General features: G+C 59.8%; 1 protein-coding gene across 1 annotated transcript; it reads right to left on the bottom strand.

Moving 5' to 3' along the window:
• Positions 1-759: 759 nt before the first annotated feature.
• On the bottom strand, positions 760-13,658 carry LOC142045816 (voltage-gated delayed rectifier potassium channel KCNH4-like). Its single transcript, XM_075059795.1, has 6 exons — positions 13,583-13,658; positions 4,430-4,663; positions 3,838-3,969; positions 3,338-3,465; positions 1,304-1,547; positions 760-944 (listed from the first exon to the last, which is right to left on the bottom strand). Exons 1-6 carry the CDS (start codon positions 13,656-13,658, stop codon positions 760-762), a joined length of 999 nt encoding a protein of 332 aa, XP_074915896.1.
• Between the last annotated feature and the right edge of the window lie 1,511 nt (positions 13,659-15,169).

The raw sequence follows: 15,169 nt of genomic DNA, 5'->3' as shown, positions 1-15,169 counted from the left end.
CCAGTGCCCCACAGGCTTCAGCACCACTGCCCTCCCCCAACTGGCTGACGTCCCGCTGCAACCCGAGGTCTCACGCTGGGAAGGGGTTCGACACCACATGGGGGCCGCGTCCTCGGGCTCAGCAGCTTGTTGCCAGGATGCTCCCCTTGGCCCCACTCTGCTGCTGGCTTGGATCCATTCCCACGGCACGTGGGGCCCGGGGAGCATGAACCGCAGCATCATGCAAGGCACAGGCCCTTCTCCTGTCCCTGACACCCCTGTTCCTGCAGGCTGATGCCTGGGGTGAATATAGAGCTCCTAATGCATCTGTCGCTCCTGCCCAGGGCCTCTGTGTAGGGGCTGGGGCCTGAGCTCTCCCTGCCCACCCCAAGGTGCTGTCTGGTCTCTCGGCATTATCGGGACACCATGTGTTTATGTGGCCACACGTGGTTCTGTAATTTTACACACGTCTCTGCAGGTGTAAACGAAGCTGGGTGTGCAGGAGAATGCATTTGCACATGTCTCTCTCTCGGAGCACGGAGGCTTTGCTGTGCCTGTTTGCACATGCATAGGTGTGTTTACACGCGTGTGTCCATGCACATGCATGCCCAGCCCGCAGAGCCAGCAACAAGCAAGCAGAGATTTCACGCTGCGGATGGTCTGTGGGTCTCTCGGGTTCCACTGGGCTGGGTGGGCGGCTTCCCACTGTCACTGTGATTGCTGCTCTCCCTTCACCCTGATGGCTCCTCCGGAGACGGGACAGAGGAGACCCCAGCCCCTCTACTCCCCCCCCGGGTTTGCACTCACTACGGTCACATTGAACGCATAGAGGAGGTCGAAGGGCAGGGCTGCGATCAGGTCCACGAAGAACCAGGTGGCCACGTAGTGGATGCAGATAGAGCGGGAGTCGTACACCACCTGCCCCGACTGGCTGACGTAGGTGGTGCGGAAGTTCAGGATGATGTCTGCAGAGAAGGTTCAACCTGGTCACTGTCCCACACGGTCGCCAGCGGGAGCAGCCAGAATCCTGATCACAGCTGCCAGCCTTGGCCCCCGCCGCACCCCGTGCTGCAGGGCCCTGCTCCCTGGGGCAGACGCCAGCCTGGTACCTGGGAGCTCAGACCCAGCCCAGAGTGGGGATGGGGGCGGGGATGTGGGAGAGCTGCAACAAGCACTCTGAGCACTCGTGGATACGTGCCCCTGGCACAGAGCTGAGCTCCAGCCTCGACGTCATCTCAGCTACTTGCAGTCCCACCGCCAGGTGCTGAGTGACCTCCCCTGTGCCAGGCCCCCACAGCCTAGCCCAGCCCCGCGTCAGCCCTACCTAGGATGAAGAGCATCTCCACGGCGATGTCGCTGACGATGGTGCTGCGGGCAGCAGTCAGACTGTCCTCGGTGCCGGTGAAGCAGACGTTGTAGGGGACGGTGACGGCCACGTAGAAGGTGGCCAGCAGGATGAGCCAGTCCCACAGGGCCTTGAAGACGCTGTAGTGCAGCAAGATGAAGCGGGATTTCTGCACTGAGGCCACTTTGTACTCAGGAAGGGACGGCTTGCTCCCAAACACGCTCTGGGGAAGGAAGACCGCACAGAGGCTGGCACTAGCTGGGATCCAGCCAAGGACCTGTGAAGCCAGCACGGGTGACCTCTGCAGGGGGTGGGAGCAAACTCACGTCCAGTGGGGGTCAGGCACAGAGGGGAGGGGCGGGACAGTCCCCCATGGCTATCAGCACGATGCACAAGGCCCAATACCAGGGTGAGGGGCCTGCAGCAGAGATTGCTACAAATAGCACCAGGCCTGTGCCCCAGACAGCTGCTCTGACAAACGGGACAGGATCCCTGGACAGGGACACAGAGACGCCCTGACACCCACCAACCTCCTCGTCCACTCTGAGCCCAGCACAACCTTCCCACCCCTCAGGAGCGCCAGCCAGCTGCAGGCATAACCTGACCCAGGGAGACTGGGGTAATGCAGGGAGTGCTGGGCGGGGTGTGTGGTTCTCTCTGTCACCCCATCAGGCAAGGGATAATCCCAACCACAGCAGCCGCTGCACTAACCACTCAGCACCTGCACTTCCCGAAAGCTCCTTAGTCTGGCAGCCCCATAGGGGGAGCGAATCCAGGCTGCCGGGTGGCTCCCGGCTTGGTGAAGGTCCCGCGGGCCACAAGGGGACACCCGCCATCAGCAGTTTGCCCTAGGCAGGCTCGGAGGCGATTTGCCAGTCATAGAGACAAGGGTGTTTCCATCCTCCCCCCTCCCCACCCACCCCACCCTTGACATGTAGTGCCATTTGCTTGGAGCAGCATCTGCTCAAGTCAGCCCCTGCTCCGAACCATCTCTGGAGGCAGCCAGGTCTGGGGGTCCTGGCACGGGCTGGATCGGGTGGGGAATGGGGCAGGCCAGAGACTGGGGGCGGGGGGGAGGGAGCAAATCAGTCTGCTGTCCTCTAGCCCTCCACCAGCAACCCTACAACAACAAACCAGCGCGCTGGCACCCGAGCAGCCCTCCTGAGATGAGCGAGCAGAGGAAGGCCCGGCTGGCTGGGGATCGGGTTGGGGCTGCTCACTCAGAGCAGCAAGCAGAGGAGAACAGGAAGGGCAATTGCTGAGAGGCCCCACCAGGACTCCATGCAGGAGTTGGTGCTCCCGTTGCCCAACGCTGCAGGGGGACCCAGGCCCAGATGCCGCCACGCAGGGCTCGCACATCTGGGAGCTGCAGCTCTGTACGGAGCACCCCATGAAGCGCAGGGTGGTGTAAGATGACGCTGGCAGCGGCATTATGATGTGCCAGGTGCAGAACACCCGATTACAGCCTCTAAATTCATTTCACACTAATGCTATTAACAATAATCCACCTGTGCCGCCTGCTGTTGCCCAAAACAGTTAAAGGTGCAAATTTCCATGGCTCTGGCAGTCAAGAGCATGGCCAGCGCTGCTGTCCACTTGCACAACGCCTGGCTAACAGCTCTACCGTGGGGCCACTAATCCAGCTCCCGATGAGGCTACAGCCCTGGGAACAGGGCTGCTCTCTCGCCTCCCCGTCTCAGGAGCTAATGCACAAAGCACCGGAGAATAACGCTGGGTAAACGCCTCCCTCTGCCTGGCAGCAGCTGGCCCGCAGGGCTTGGGGGGCTCCTTGGGTAGGGGGTCCCTGCAGCTCCTGGGCCGTCACTGCCCCCTGCCCCCGGACACCCACAGGGGGACTGTGGACAGGTAGCAGGAAGCAGAACCTAGCTCACTGCAGCACCGCGGGTGACCTAGCAGCCCAGGACAGAGGCAGGGACGGTGCCCCGCCGGAGGCACAGGCCGGGGTGGTTCAAAGCCGGACGGAGGCCGTGGACGCAGAGGGCGGGTTCTTACGCTGTTGATCTTCATCTCGCCCCTCTCCTTGCCGGTGAACTGGCGGGTGAGCTGGTGCAGCACCGTCCGGCCCTGCCTGCGTGCCACCCGCAGGTGGGAGCTCCCTGCCTTCTTGCTCCGGTGCTTCTCTGAAAGAGGTGGAAAGCGGCTCAGGCAGTGCTCAGAGCTGGGGCAGGGGGCAGGCGCCGGGTGCGCTGGGACTGGGCCCCATCCCAGCTGCCTCCCTGCATGCCCCTGGGAAGGCCCCCTCCCCCTTCTCATTCACACTCCTCACCACCTGAGCAAGCGAAGACTATCCACGGAGCATCCGGGCTGGTGGGTCCCTCGGGAAAAGGCCCAGCCTTCAGGGACCAGTGCCATGGGGACCCAGCCTGGCTCCAAGCAGATGCCACCAGGACCACACTGGCTTGTCCCCTCCCCCATTCGCTTCACGCCCCAACTCCACCCTCTGGCATTCTCTCCCCAGCCCCACTTGCTTCCTGCCCCTGACCAGGGCGCACCATCTCGCCTGTCGCCCGGGTGGCTCTTGCCCCGGCTCTCCGTGATGTCCTTGAAGGAGATGAGGAAGAGAACCACCTCCCCCTTCTCGTTCTTGATGGGCACGATGTCCAGCAGGCACCAGAAGGCGGCTCCTGGGGGGAGGAGGGGAAGGAGCTGAGCCGGGAATCACCCCCAAGGCCAATACCCCACACCGCCGCCAGGCAGGGCTAGTCAGTACTACTCCCATTACGAGACCAGGTTGGGGCGGAAGCCCCCCAACCCGACAGCCAGCAGGGACCCAACTCTGCACCTTCAGCCCCAAAAGCAGGAGGCTCTAAGAAGTGAGTTATGGGAGTAACTCTAGGACCTGGTAGCAGTAGTAGGCTGTTATCCCCACATCAGCCAGCCACTAGAGAGAACCACAGGACACACACTGAACCCATGGGTTACATGGAAGGCCTGGCGCGGTAGGAGCAGCTTCCTCTGCAGGATCAGCCATGCTGTTGGCTAAGGGCCTGGAGCTGGGTCCTCTCCGTGGGGGACCCATGTAGTGTACGGGCCGGGGCTGGGCCCCATGAGTGCAGCAAGTCGTGCGCCCGCCGCCCCACTCACCGCCCTTCTTGTAGAAGCAGACCTCAGTCTGGTACTCCTGCCTCCCATCCAGCACCTTCTCGATGAACTGCAGGACGGACTCGCTGGTCTCGGGCCCGTACAGGAAGCAACAGTTGCAGTTTTTCTGCATGACCTCGGTGCGGGCAAAGCCGGTGAGGTCGCAGAAGCCGTCAGAGCAGTAGACGATAGGGAAGCCGCGGTGAACCTGAGCGTTGGCCAGGATGAAGTTGCTGTCTGGAAAGAAGCAAAGAGGTCCCAACCCCCCAGGGCCAGGTTAGTGCCCCAAAGGGGTCCTGGGAAGCATTTCCATTCTGAGCCTCCCTTCCCAGAGCCAGGGATAGAACCCAGGAGTCCTGGCTCCCAGCCCCATCCCCACTCAAACCCATTGGTCCCCACTCCCCTCCCAGAGCCAGGGATAGAACCCAGGAGTCCTGGCTCCCAGCCCCACCTCCACTCAAACCCACTAGTCCCCACTCCCCTCCCAGAGCCAGGGATAGAACCCAGGAGTCCTGGCTCTCAGCCCTGCCCCTACTCAAACCCACTAGTCCCCACTCCCCTCCCAGAGCCAGAGATAGAACCCAGGAGCCTGCACCCCAACCCTCTGTCCCAGCCCTGAGCCCCCTCCCACACCCTGAAACCCTCATCCCTGGCTCCACCCCAGAGCCTGCACCTCCCCCCCGCACCCTACCCTCTGCCCCAGCCCTGAGCCCCTTCCCACACTCCAAACCCCTCGGCCCCACCCCTGCTGCACATCCCCTCCATATTGGTGCACATAACAAAATTCATTCCACACATGCATGGGAAAAATCAGAGGGACCATTGCCTGAGTCCTGGCTCCAACCACCTCCCGCAAACCTGCTAGACCCCACTCCCCTCCTAGGGCTGGGAATAGAACCCAGGAGTCCTGACTCCCAGGCCCTTCTGCTCTAACCACTAGACCCCCCTTCCTTCCTTCTCAGAGCTTGGGCTGGAACCCAGGAATTTCAGCTCCCAGCTCTCCCCTTCCTGCTCTAACAAATAGAGACACCCCCATCCTTGCTGAGCCAGAAATAGGAGGAGTTTGTAAGTATATTAGGAACAACGAGAATCCTAACAATAGCATTGATCCATTACTAAATGGAAATGGTAGAATTCTCAGTAATAATGCAGCAAAGTGTGACGTTCTGAGTGATATAATATCTCACTGAAAGATGACAGGGCCAGAAAGAGTTAATTAACTCACAGACTGACCTACCCATGGCCGAACTTTAGAGACTGGTTAGGAATATCTGTAAATGAACAGAGCTTTGAAATGCAGCTGGCATTGTTAGAAGTAGAAGGGTAGATGTTTGCTCAGGTCTTGTGATGTAAGCAAACAAGTCTTGTCTATTGCTATAGTTTTGATTCAAAGATCAAAAAAGAATATTAACATTCAGGAAGACACTTGAGTGAAATAGTTGTATTGTCTATGTCTCTTTGAAGGTTGTGGTAACCTGTATCTGAACTGTTTAATGGATAAATTATCCTGTGCTAATTGCCAGGCTGTTTAGGAGAAGGAAAGTTAAGCCTCCTGTTTTCTCAGGCCAAAAGGCTGCAGGAAATGTATAAAAACCCTGGGACACAATCCTGCTTCATCTCAGATCTGCCGTGGGTTTCAAAAGGGGGAAACCTTAAGCCACAAGGATTGAGATCCCCAGTCACTGACTGGAGTCACCCTGAATATGGACATTGGATTATAACCTATGGACTATTTCTAAAAGGACTTTTGGCAACTACAAGCTCATCTCTGCTATGTATCTGAACCTCAATAATTGAATTCAAGTCTGTCTGTATATAGATCTTTTAACCAACATTCTCTCTTTTTGTTTTTAATAAATTTTAGCTTAGTTAATAAGAATTGGCTATAAGCGTGTATTTTGTGTAAGATCTAAGTTATAATAGGACCTGGATGTGTGGCTGATCCTTTGGGATTGGAAGAACCTTTTCTTTTATATGATGAGATAAAATTTCAGGAATCATCATCATATCTGACATGTGTGTCTGGATGGAGGCCTGAGGGTACTTTAAGGGAACTGCGTTGTTTGGACTTCTGAGTAATCTATATGGTCATACTGAAGCTGTTTTGTGCTGGCTGCGTAAATCTAAGTAATGTAACATCCACCAGCATTTGGGGTTTGGCTGCTCCGTTCTGTTTGCAGTTCACCCTAACTGAGTGACCTCAGCTGGCTCCCCCAGGCAGCAGCATCACAGGCAGAAGCGTTAAATAAATATTTCTGTTCTGTATTTTGGGAAAAAGCTGTGATGTAGTCGTGTCATAAGATAACTCTCTTTCCATTCCACTAGCATCTCAGGAGGATGTTAAACAGCAGCTAATAAAGTCAGACATTTTTAAAACAGCAGTTCCAGATAACTAGCATGCAAGAGTTTTAAAAGCACTGCCTGAGGAGCTTGCTTCCACTGGAGTCCGACAGGTACCTGTTCTCGGCCCTACGCTATTTAACATTTTTATCAGTGTCCTGGAAGAAAACATAAAATCATCACTGATCAAGGCTGCAGATGACACAAAAATTGGGGAGTGGTAAATAGCTAAGAGGACAGGTCACTGATACAGAGTGATAGATCACTTGGTAAACTGGGTGCTAGCAAACACTAATACAACCAAATGTCAATGAAGCCAACTAGGAACAAAGAATGCAGGCCACACACAAGGGCGGGGACTCTACCTTGGGAAGCAGAGACTCACGATTTGGGCGGGGGGTGATAATCAGCTGAACATGAGTTCCCAGTGTGACGCTGGGGCAAAAGAGCTAACACGACCGCTGCTGGAACCCTGTGTCCAGTTCTGGTACCCACAGTTCAGGAAGGAGGTTGATAAATCGAAGAGGGGTCAGGGAAGAGCCATGAAAATGATTCAAATGTGAGACAATCTGCCTGATAGTGAGACTGAAGGAGCTTGAGCTATTTCTCTTACCAACGAGCAGGTTAAGGGGTGATCTGGTCACAGCCTGCAAGTACCTTCATGAAGAACAAACATTTAATCATGGGCTCCTCAGTCTAGCAGAGGAAGGTCTAAAGGATCAAGTGCTGGAAGTGGAAGCTAGACAAATTCAGTCTGGAAGAAGGGGTAAGTTTTTAATGGTGAGAGCAATTAACCCTTGGAACAATTCACCAGGGGTCATGGTGGATCATTTAGAAACCAAGGCTGGCTGTTGCTCTGTTCTAGGATTAGGGCGTCTGCCCACAGAAGGGTAAGCGTGGGGCAGGTCCCTGGCCTGAGTCACAACGGTCCCTTCCGGCCTTGGGATCTATGAACCTAGGATGAGGGGGGCAGTTGGGGCGAGGAAGGGCCAGGGCTAGGGATCTGTCGTACATCACCAGCACTGGCCCTGCCCCCCTCCAGCCTCCTGAACCCTCCATGCCAAGCAGAGCCACATCGCCAACCCTGGGGTGACCCCACAGAAAGTACCCTGTGCAGCCACGTCCTGCTGCTATTCCTGAGGGCCCCTCCTCGCTTTGCCCACCCCCCGCGCCCATGACGGTGGCCAAGGTGGGCTGCAGCCTCTTCTCCTGCCTGGGTGAGCTGACTATGCCCTGCCCCTCGCCTTTCAGTGAGAAGGTGAGCGCGGGAGCCCAGATATAGCTCCTGGCTTCCATCTTCACAGAGCTGTGGTGCCAAGCGAGCCGCACCTCCCCCTCGCCAGCTGGTGCCTCCACCCCCCGGCACGGCTAAGGCAGCTTAACAGCAACAACAACAAACCCAGCTGGGGGCTGTGCCAGGGCTCCCCGCAGGCACGGCAGCCGGGGGCTTGCCATGGGCACAGAGCAAGGTGTGGGGAGATGAGCCCAGCTCTGAGGGCCTGTCCCTGCCACGCCGGGTGTCTGCTCACAGCAGGGTAAGCAGGAGAAGACTCCAGCATCCTAAAGGCAGGGTGCAGGTCGGCAGCAGGCCCTGCATGGTCCCAGAAGATGCTAGAGGGTGGTAAGGTTGGATCATTAGCGTTTGCCCCGGCACCACCGAGAAGAAGCCCGTGCAATGCCTAACTAGCGCTAGGCCGGGAAAGCCTTGCTCCGGGGCCCAAGGGGGCATGAACCAGAGTGGCCAAGCCCCGAGCCTCGCTGCCGCCAGTCGGCCCCAGGCGCCGGGCTGCTGGTGACTGGGTGGGAGCGCTGCCCAGCACCGTGCTGGCGGGCTCCCTGGCAGCGCAGACAGATGGCTTTGAGTGCACAGGAGCCTGTGCAGCCAGCAGGGTCAGTGGGCTGGTTTCCACCCACCAAGGCCAGAGCGGTGACCACGCCCAGTGTGCACGTGGCTCACAGGCTAATGCCAGCCCGGCGGTGCCTTGGCTGTAGCCCAGCGCCTCAGGGGCTGTAAGCCCAGCACCGGCACCATTCGACAGCACTCGTTGCCATGACAACAGGCAGCGATGGCACCTGCGGCCCGAGGGCAGGAGCAAGGACAGCTGAGGCCATGGCTGGAAAAAAGCCCCAGCTCCTGAGCCGCCTGCCCCTGCCAGGGGAGGCCCCAGGGCCTCACTGCTGCAGCTCAAAGCGGGAGGCATTGGGGAATCAAAGGGCCATGGCTAAATTCTTGGCTCCTGGAGCCAGAGTTGCTGGCTTGGCCGGGGCGGGGAATTATAGAGGCTCCGCTCTCGGCAATGCAGGGTCCCCACCACAGCATAGCCCAGGCTCCTACCCCATGGCCTGCTGCCCTTGCCTGTGCTGCCCAGGCACCAAAGGGTGCCACCAGGGGGGTGGCATCACTCAGCCGGGGTTCATTTAGCACCAGGCATTGCTGGGACAAGCCCCCTTTCAGGTCTCATCAAACCCATCAAAGACACGCTGATGCCTGAAGCCGAGAGTCTTTCAAACAGCCTTGCCAGCAGCGCATTGCCCTGGAAACGCAAACACAGCGTCCCGGGGAGCCTCTCCCCAAGTGGGCCCCGGGCTCCCTGCTCCTCGCCCTGGTGCAGGCCAGCTCTGCTGTCGCTCTGGGGGCAATGGCCCCACACTCGTGCCTCACCTGTGTCTCCGTGCCCACTGCCCCTCCCTTCTCGGTGCCACCTCCTGCCGACTGACCCATGCACACTGACAGCACAGGGTGCCTCCCGACGGTTACCCCGGTACCATGGCCCAGAGCTGCGCATGTACGGCCGGGGAGATGCTGCCGGGGTGGCACCAGTAACACTGCAGCCTCTCAGGACTCAGGCTCTGGTGGTTTCTAATGTCTGAGCCCAGCGAGATGCCCCCAGCAAACCAAGTGCCAACACCCCATCAGTGGCAGGGAGTGAAGTGACGGGTGAGCGGACGATGTGCCACCCGTCTGGCTGGGACACGAGCCAGGGCTGGCCCTGCCTTCAGCCGGCTGAAGGGGTCCCAGACCCTCTGCCAGGACTCAAGGAGCAGAACCTGTCAGCACTTCCCAGCCCTGGCAGCCCTTAGTGGCAAATCTGCTTCCTCTCCAGAGAGGGTTAACCCTTTCCTGGACCCTGCAGGCAACTCCACTCCCTAGAACAGAGCCCAGGAGCCCTGGCTCCAGCCCCCTCCGGAGCCAGGAACAGAGCCCAGGAGTCCTGGCTCCAGCCCCCTCCGGAGCCAGGAACAGAGCCCAGGAGTCTTGGCTCCAGCCCCCTTCAGAGCCAGGAACAGAGCCCAGGAGTCCTGGCTCCTTTCTCCTAACCCCAGTTGCAACCTCCTCCTGGGAGCTCAGATCGTTATGCAAATATCTGGTGCGTGTGGGGGAACAAAGCCCTGTGCTGCAGTGCACTGAGAGCCAAGTGGGGGATGGGCTTTGAAAATATAATTACTGGGGGTGGGCAGGAGCCGTGTCATTGTCTGAAACATCTGGGCTGCAGGGACTGGCGGCTGCAGGGGAGCCGATCGCCCAGCCCGGCAGTAACTGCATGTGCCTTTATCTGTATTGTCTCTGCCCACTGGGCACAGCTGCAGTGACTGCTTGCTCTTGGCCGCCGGCCAGCCAGCTCCCAGGGCCCAAGCTGTGCCCCATTGCCCACCCCTCACCCAGGCACAGCCCATCCTCGCCAGCACAGCTCTCCCGCTGCAGCATGGTGCTGGGTACGCAGGGAGTGGCCGTCTGCCATTGCCACACACTGTGCCAGCAGCTCACAGACTGGGGGTCAGGCTGGACAGGAGGGTCCCTCCGGTCCCATGTGGCATTACCTTCAGAGAGTCCCAGCTGCGCATTGGGACCCAGCCTCCTGCAGAGTCCAAGAGGCTCGGATCTGCCATGGTTGGGCCTGTCTTAGGTTATTAACTACGGCACCAACCAGGGATGGCTCCATCCCAAACGTACATCATCTCCCCACATGAGCAAGGGGATCCCCAAGTGCCGGGGCTGGGATCAGAGAGGGTTGAGGGGGGCTCCTTCAGGCAGATCTGCCATCACCTGGCCTGCGCATTCAGCAGCTGGTGCCCAGACGAGCGACTGGCGGAGGAGCCCAGCCTTGCACAGCCAGCAGAAAAGTCCCCAGGCTCTTCAGCAGAAAAGGGATCTTTGACAAAATGGAAATTTTCACCAAAAAATATCCACTTAAAAGAAATTGGGCAGATTTGTTCAAAAAAATGAAAATCTGACCTTGAAGAAGTCTCAGCTTTTGGCAACTAGAAAACTTCAGGTGGTTCTTTTCATAAAAAAAACCAAAATTTCCACAAAAAACAAAAACCCCACCTGTGTTCAACTCAATTTTCTGCTGGGGAGAATTCAGCAGTTTGCCAGCAGCTGCTCCCTGGGACTCTGGGGTGAGCAAGAGCCACCCTGTACGTGAGCTGCTGTGACCCATGGGGTGCACTCTGCACCTACCCTTTCCCAAGCACGCCAGCCCCATAAGCAGCCCTCGGCCGTTTGCTCCCCTCCCAGGTGCTCCCTGGTACTTCCTCCCTCTGTGGCTGGCCTGGGACGTGCTAACGTAAACCACAGCACAAGCCAAACCAGACAGCCCCCTAGCCCAGCCGCCAGCCTGAGATGGGCTAACAAGCCACCTGTGGCTATCGGGAAACCACACCCAGAGACCCTCTGGGATAAACCTTAGGCTACTCTGCTCACCTGAGCAGTGCCTGCCCCACCATCTACACTGCTAGCCAGCCCCAAGTCAGCTGGGTGTCCGGTGTCTGTGCTCTGCCTGGGGTGAGCTGTGGTGGCCTGGGAGAAAATGCAGCCCCCTTGTTCCAAATGGACCCTTGACAAAGTCCCATTCCCCGCCCCATGTGGGCCGGGGCAGGGAGGCCAATGGTAACTGTCCCTGGTGCTGAGTCTGAGACAACCTGGTACAAAATCCCTCCAGTCCATCAAGACAACAAAAGACTCAATGTGCTCTAACACAATACGTTCCGGCTGGGCTCCTGAAATCCAGGCCGTGCTCCCCTCTGCCCCGACACAAACAATATTCAGTTTAATCCACACTTAGATAATTCTAGACCCTGCTATGGCTCCGCAGTGGGGGGCTCAGTGCTCTAAGCCTCCCCAGTTATCTCCCCAGTGACTCTGGTTCCCTCCTGGGACAGTCTTTCAAGGAGAGGCCAGTGTCTGGCTCCCTGCACCGGCCTAAGGGGTTAGGACGGTTTCATTAGCAAAAGCTGTCAGGGGGCCCCAGGAAATGCTAAATTAGTTTTCATTGATCTTTCTGGAAGTATTTAAATCACAATCCTCTTAGGGGGAAAATCCCTGCATCTGCAATATGGCATTTGATTTTCAAAAAGCCATGCTTACTACACTTTCCCCCTGGGGGGCAGCACTTTAAACAGGCTGTATTGTGAATTCCAGTGGTGGGGTTCACCCAAGCCGAGGGCTCCGAACAGGCCAAGCTCTCTCAGGACACGGGCAGATGAGGTCTGCGGCTTTTTGACACTTTCCACCAACTGACAGGTCAGCAGGAAGCTATAAAGACACTTTCCCCTTCTCTGGGCCACACACAGATTATGCACAATGCGGGTAGGAGTGAGCAGTGTGCCCAGAGAGAGAACCAGGCCCCCGCCTTCACTGGGGGCTGTTACGCCAGTGTCCCCGCCTTAGCCCTTGGGCGACCAATCTGTCACAGAGGCCATGATTTTACGAGACCACCACGACCCCTCAAAAAGTCCAATAATTCAGCCCCAGATGTGGGGCTCGGGTTTCAGCCCCTGGCGACAGAGCATGGGCAAAATTAAACCCGCGATTTCTTCTTTATTGCCTGCGCCCCATCCGTGACTTTTCATAAAAATACCCATGCCAAAATCGGGGCCTTATGGGCCCATCCTGGCCAGGGAGAGCAACCCGGCCGCCATCACTGCTCCCCAGGGGTGCTGTGGGGTGACACAAAATAGCCTCAGCGTTGGCCAGACACACCAAACCTTCTCACACCCCCAGGTGCCACTTGGACACAGCCCATCCCCCACGGCGGCAGAGAGGAGCAGTGTTATTTGGAAATTACCAGTCATCTTTATAGTGGGGGGACAGGGGATGCCGGGATGGGCTTGGGGTCAGCATGGGGGGCTGGGCGGGGGGCAGCCCCCATGGGCTGGGGATCCTTGAGCAGTCTCCCAGAAGCAGCAGGAAGGGGACATGCCTGGCAGCTCCCTCGATCCAGGGGCACTGATGAAGACACCCCCTCCCCACCCCCCGGGTCTGCGGGGACCCAGCACAGGCACACACAGGCCCCCTCCTTAGCAGGGCCAGGGGCGGGGGAGGGGGTCATTGCACTTGGCTCAACAACAGAAGATCAATCCCCAGCCCTAGGGTTGTGGGGGGCTCTGTGTGGCCAGGAATCCCTGCTACTGACCCTACCCTGCAGCTGCAGAAGGGGGTCACGCAGGGCAGCTGGCCTGGGGCTGAGGTCACGGATCCCTGGTATCGATACCTCCCCCCCCAGACACGCCCCAGACGCAGTTTTGCTACTGGCGGGGGGGGGGAGCAGCTTCCTCCGGAGGTAACCCAGCCCCAGGAGAGGGGTCCCTCTAAGCCCGGCCCGGAGAGTCCAACCCTATTGTCCAGTAGGAACCCCCCGCCCAAACCCGGGGCGCAGGCGGGTCCCCCCCATCCCTGCCCGGCCCCAGGGTGCAGCCCCCCCAGCTCTGCCTGCCCCCGGGGCGCAGGCGGGTCCCCCCCATCCCTGCCCGGCCCCGGGGTGCAGCCCCCCCAGCTCTGCCCGGCCCGGCCCCCCCGGCTGCGCGGCGGAGACTCACGGCTGCCATCGAAGCGCCTGGCGATGGTGTCCAGGAACGTGTTCTGCGGGGCCAGCAACCCCTTCATCACCGGCATAGCCCCGCCGCCCGCCCGCGGGCTGCCAGCTCGGGCAGGGCTCCGACGGCAGGTGCAGCCCCTGCGCCGCCCGCTCCGCCCCCCGCTAAGCCCGGCCGGGCTGCTCGGCGCGGCCCCGCCCCGGGGGACCCTGCGGGCGACAGCCGGGGGGGGAAACCGGAGCCCAGGGATGTGCCGGGGGGGGCTGACCCAGGGACAGTGTGTGGGGGGACTCTGCTCCCAGGGCCATTGCAGGGGGGGACCCTGTACCCAGGGACATTCCCGGGGGGAGACTCTGCACCCAGGGACATTGGGGGGGGGGCCTGCTCCCAGGGACATTCCGGGGGGGGGACCCTGTACCCAGGGACATTGCGGAGGGGGGACCCTGCTCCCAGGGACATTCCCGGGGGGGACGCTGCGCCCAGGGACATTGCGGGGGGGGGACCCTGCACCCAGCGACATTCCCGGGGGGAGACTCTGCACCCAGGGACATTGGGGGGGGGCCTGCTCCCAGGGACATTCCCGGGGGGAGACTCTGCACCCAGGGACATTGCGGGGGGGAACCCTGCGCCCAGGGACATTCCCCGGGGGGGACGCTGCGCCCAGGACATTGCGGGGGGGGACCCTGCTCCCAGGGACATTCCCGGGGGGGGACCTGTACCCAGGGACATTGCGGGGGGGGGACCCTGCACCCAGGGACATTGCGGGGGGGGACCCTGCTCCCAGGGACATTCCCGGGGGGGGACCTGTACCCAGGGACATTGCGGGGGGGGACCCTGCTCCCAGGGACATTCCCGGGGGGAGACTCGGCACCCAGGGACATTGCAGAGTGGGGACTCTGCTCCCAGGGACATTCCCAGGGGGGGGACCCTGCGCCCAGGGACATTGCGGAGGGGGACCCTGCACCCAGGGTGAGAGCTGAGGGAGGATGGCTCTGAACTCAGGGACTGTGCAGGTGGGAGGGGGGGCTCTGACAGTGCGAGGGGGGGAGGGCTCTTCACTCAGGGACCATGTCGGGGGGAGGCCCTGGGGTCCCTGCCCCAGCCTGAAGGGGGTTTTCCTTCCCACTGCCCTGGCTGAGCTGACATCAGCATGGAGCTGAGTGCCCTGCCTGGGTACATTTCCCCCCCAGGCTGATGCTGCAGCACGTTGGCTGGTGGCACTGAAATCTCAGCTCCGTGCCAGGGCTCCCTGCCAGCTCCAGGTGCCACAGCCAGGGCGGGGAGGCCCAGGGTTTCGGAAACTGGTTCAAGCAGCGCAGCCCCGGGGGGACGCTCAGGGCAGCTCAGCCTGGCCTGCCAAGCAGAGACTGGGCTCCCCAGGCCTTAGGTGGAGCAGATGGCTGGGTGCAGAGCCTGGTCCTTGGAGAAGTCCCTGGCCTCCCGCCCTGGCCTGGCGTCTCCACGGGGAGTTCCAGGAGGAGCAATAAAGGGGGTCACAGAGGATCCAGGGGAGGCGTGTAGGGTTTCCTGTCAAACCTTGAGCCTAGCAGCACCGGGGCCGAGGAAGGGACCACAGCAGAGGGTGCTGGG

The sequence above is a fragment of the Chelonoidis abingdonii genome, chromosome 21 (genome assembly GCF_003597395.2).
Source record: "Chelonoidis abingdonii isolate Lonesome George chromosome 21, CheloAbing_2.0, whole genome shotgun sequence".
NCBI lineage: Eukaryota > Metazoa > Chordata > Testudines > Testudinidae > Chelonoidis > Chelonoidis abingdonii.
Note: the sequence above shows the minus strand (reverse complement) of the source record. Positions and strands in the feature narration are given on the sequence as shown.